This window comes from Colias philodice, chromosome 19 (assembly GCF_061535455.1).
Source record: "Colias philodice isolate Cphi_HAF_F1 chromosome 19, ilColPhil1 Martin Lab GWU primary, whole genome shotgun sequence".
In the NCBI taxonomy this organism is placed as follows: domain Eukaryota; kingdom Metazoa; phylum Arthropoda; class Insecta; order Lepidoptera; family Pieridae; genus Colias; species Colias philodice.
The window spans coordinates 3,204,139-3,208,423 of record NC_143104.1 but is presented as its reverse complement, the minus strand read 5'-3'; the positions used below and the strand labels follow the sequence as shown (position 1 = coordinate 3,208,423).

The following is a 4,285-nucleotide window of genomic DNA, read 5'->3' as shown; positions in this document are numbered from 1 at the left end:
GAGAGTTTCGTACATGAAATTATTGGGCATCTCATCAAAATAAAGCTACTCACGAAAAATTAGCTTGATAGTAATCACTTGCAAAAATGGGCGATGTATCCCGGACTATCTGCCAAACAACGAACACATAGGGACGGCGCTATACAGAGAAGCGAGAAGGAAATAAGTACATCTCTTTTCTTAGTATAGTGCTGTCCCTATGTGTTCATTGTTTGTCACGTTGTTCGGCAGACGTGTGGAATGTGGATGCGTGTTGCGGAACAGTGGAATATACAGCCAACAGTTTTGTTGTCCCTTCTATTTCAGATAAAAAATCCATTGAAATTATAAAAAGGTTATTAATTAAAAGTTATCATATTTAAAAGTGTAAATTGAATTGGTGTGTTTCAAAAACACCTAAAATGTTATCGGAATCCTAGAGCAATTTCTGACAAAGTGAAAAAAATAAAAAATGAAATAGCTTTTATATTTTATTAATAAACATTCCCACATAAACCTAATCCATCCTTGTCTTGACATGTTTCTCGGTGATTTTGTCCTTCTCAACGATGTAGACCACAGCTCCCCAACCTGAGATCGCGTCACGGTCCGCTGCATTTACTAGCGCCTAAAATATATAGAATAATAATTAATATAGGCACTTCCTATTATCAATAGGAAGTAAATGAGGAAGGAAGAATATAATATAGTTATGGATAATGACTAGATTTATGCATGATGCGAAAGTACTGTAAGAAACTGTCTGTCTGTCTGTTACTCAATCACGCCTGAACTACTGAACCAATTTTCATGAAATTTGGTATGGAGATATTTTGATACTCGAGAAAGGACATAGGCTACTTTTTATCCCGGGAAAATGACGCAATCCCGGAAATCCCACGGGAACGGGAACTATGCGGGTTTATCTTTGACTGCGCGGGCGAAGCCGCGGGCGGAAACCTAGTAATGAATATTCTAGGCAAGAACAATCTTTTATCACAACATATACAGAAGAAATATAATTAACTACAATGCCGCAAGTTTACGGCACAGACTGCAAACATGGCATGCCATCAAAAATATTTGTTCTGGTAAAAAATCTACAGTGATGTATATTGATGTTTGGCAGTGACCAAATGCTATCAAAATCCGTTTAGTAGATGTTGAAAAAAAGTAGTGAAAGGGTAACAAAAATTCAACCAAAGATTTTTACAAACTTTCACCTTTATATTGGATACAATAAGTAGAAGAAATACATACCTGTGAGATTGTTTCAAACAACTCATCAGGTTTCAGGTTTGGCTCCCACAGGGCTTCACACATACCATACAACTGTTCTGAGCATGTGCCTGACACTACGAAATCTTCTGGTTCATTTGGACAACCAATCTGTGGAGTTATTATTTTTTTTTAATATGGCCATTAGGGACATATAAATTTATTTCAGCATAAATTCCCACATTTACTTTGCTCATCATGAATACAAAGCTCCAAACACAATAAATATACTTTAAAAAAATAGACAAGCAGTTGATAAAACGCTAATGTCTATATGTATAAAAAAAAATGTTATGCAAAATTTCTAATTTCACATACACAATCATGAGTATTATACCTAATATACTTTTCATTATTTTTGAAGTGAAACTTCTCTATCGGGGTTGGACAAAAATTTAGTGTAACATTTTTGTGTTACGCCGTACGCGTGACATTTTTGCGTTACGCCATACTCGTGACATTTTTAAGGTCATAAAGAAGTTTCACTTCTTACGTGTGTACTCTAGTACACGCATACATTTTTTTTTAATTATAGTACAATCATTGATAATACTTCTAACCTAAACTTGTATGCATACAATATTTGCAAATAAAAAATATCTTACCAGATCCATATTACAGACATAAGGCTCATTAGTATAGGGATCGAGACCAGCGATGACTGGCTCAATGAAGTAAGGTCCAAAACGCTTCTCATACAATAAGTTGGAGAGCATCGCTGAGAATGTCTTGGGTTTCATCATTCTGTTCTCTTTTAATTCATATAAGTTCATTCTGGAAAGACGTAAGTTATATTTTTTACAGAACAATGTTTTTTGCTTCATATGAGTAATGTAAGTAAAAATGAGGTTCTTAATGTACTTGACGGATCTATTTTATTGATAAGCAGGTAATTAGCAAGTTCATACATTTATATCAAATCCTCTTGTTAAATATTTCTACATATTACAGGATACAGTGAGTGCTTACAACTTAGGATGTAACAAAGGTGACAATGCAAAATTAATATTAGTAGTATTATTGATATATAATATTGAATGTAAGTTTACCTGAATTTCAATCTCTGGAACACAGTTTGTGTGTCGGTGGCGAGGCCGGGTAGACCAACATACAATGTGGGGCCCATTTGAAATACTTTGGGGAAGTTGGTCGACACTGTTTGCGCTTGTATACCATAGCGTTTGTCTGTAGCGATAGCCACACAATCCTGGCCCTTCATGGCCACAACAGCACCTCCATTGTAAGCTAGAATCGACTACAAAAGAAACACAAGTTAGATTGAACAAAAATGATGATCAATAGTCGCTACAAAATAACCAAACTCATCCGCAGTACGTCTAATACATATTATAACGTCATTAAGAACAAATAAGAAAGTTCATATTTACCATTTTTCTCTTTATTTACTCCGTAATATCAATATATTTTTCTACTTTCGGTATTTCAAATGAATACAACTCTATGATTTACAAAAACGCAAAATGACATATCATCGTCGATGTCACAGATATAAAATATTTTACTTGAATTGTGTAGATAAAAAATGTCTGATATAGCTTATTATTTTTGTCCAAGACACATGGAATATTTTTATAATATTTTATATTAAGAAAAAAATATTTTTCGTGGACAACTTATATGAAAAATAATATATTAAGTAGGTATGTAGCTGACTGGGTATTGTCACAGAATTACAATATATTGTGCATAATACTGTGGTATCATTCACGACCGCGGTCCGCGACGCGGACGGTGGCATACCGCATAATGGCCTAAAACTATACCTAATCGCCAAAGCAGCTGATAGTCCTTCTTTTTAGAGGATTTTCATTAAAGAGTTCCTGTGTAGAGAGAATACATCATTTCAATGCAAGTAACTTTCGCCCATTGCATATGCATAAAGTTGATAAACGTTTTAGAACATAATATCCCACCAAAAACATTTTCATGTAAAATGTTGCCAAGACGAATCCATATATGACTCGCACTGTCAAAAAGTTATCAGATCTCATGTAGAGCCAAGCTTCTAACACTACACGCCCTAACTCTACAAGGCCTAAGTAACTTCACAAACTCTACACCTTAGTCAAAATATGTGGCTTGGCCATTTCGCTACATTCACATCGGCGTAAGGTGAAAAATTAATTCACTGTTCATTACTTTTGTGTTATACAATAGTTCTTGTAGTAACGAACGGCCAAGCCACATATTTTGACTAAGGTGTAGAGTTTGTGAAGTTACTTAGGCCTTGTAGAGTTTGGGCGTGTAGTGTTAGAAGCTTGGCTCTACATGAGATCTGATAACTTTTTGACAGTGCGAGTCATATATGGATTCGTCTTGGCAACATTTTACATGAAAATGTTTTTGGTGGGATTTCATTTCTTTTTGTAAGTTGTTTGTAACAATTTCTTATTTTTATTTTTAGCTACTGTGTGGACGTAAGAGGCAGGAGACGTTCGCAACACTTCTATTCATTCATATTTATATGATCTGATCTGAAGTATACGTCTCAATATACTATGTCGATTAATTTTTTTTTTTTAACAAGGAGTACCTATAACCAAGTTTTAGATTATTAGATTAGACCTCTAGCGTCATCAAAATTTAATTTAAAATTACAGGTCTCATACAAACTCCCATCCCCTAGTTTAAGGGGTTGGGGGATGAAAGTTACAAGTTTTATAATTTTTTTGTTGTTTGTGTGCTAATACTAGCTTACATACAAAATTTCAGCTTTCTAGGGCATTAGGAAATACCTTAAGAATTTTGATGATCATCAGTGAGTCAGTGACGAAATTAGCGTTTTTTAGATATAAATAAAATCTGAAGTATAAAAGCTAATGTAATTAAAACTTAATATGTTCAATAAGTCCGCTATTGACAATATATCTCGAAAATTTTGTTGATCTAGCATAATCCAAACCCAAGTTATGAGGCTTCAAAAAAACGTCGAAGCGCTTCGAGAAAAGGTAGGTAGTGCCCGTGCGCGTAGTCGCTTGGCTCGTCTTGGCGGGGGCACTACCGTGCC

The 4,285-nt window shown here is 34.7% G+C and overlaps 1 protein-coding gene across 1 annotated transcript; it reads right to left on the bottom strand.

Moving 5' to 3' along the window:
* Positions 1–457: 457 nt before the first annotated feature.
* Positions 458–2,781, bottom strand: Prosbeta3 (proteasome subunit beta type-3). Its single transcript, XM_089707468.1, has 5 exons — positions 2,646–2,781; positions 2,307–2,512; positions 1,863–2,031; positions 1,240–1,368; positions 458–607 (listed from the first exon to the last, which is right to left on the bottom strand). Exons 1-5 carry the CDS (start codon positions 2,646–2,648, stop codon positions 497–499), a joined length of 618 nt encoding a protein of 205 aa, XP_089563594.1. The 5' UTR covers positions 2,649–2,781; the 3' UTR covers positions 458–496.
* Between the last annotated feature and the right edge of the window lie 1,504 nt (positions 2,782–4,285).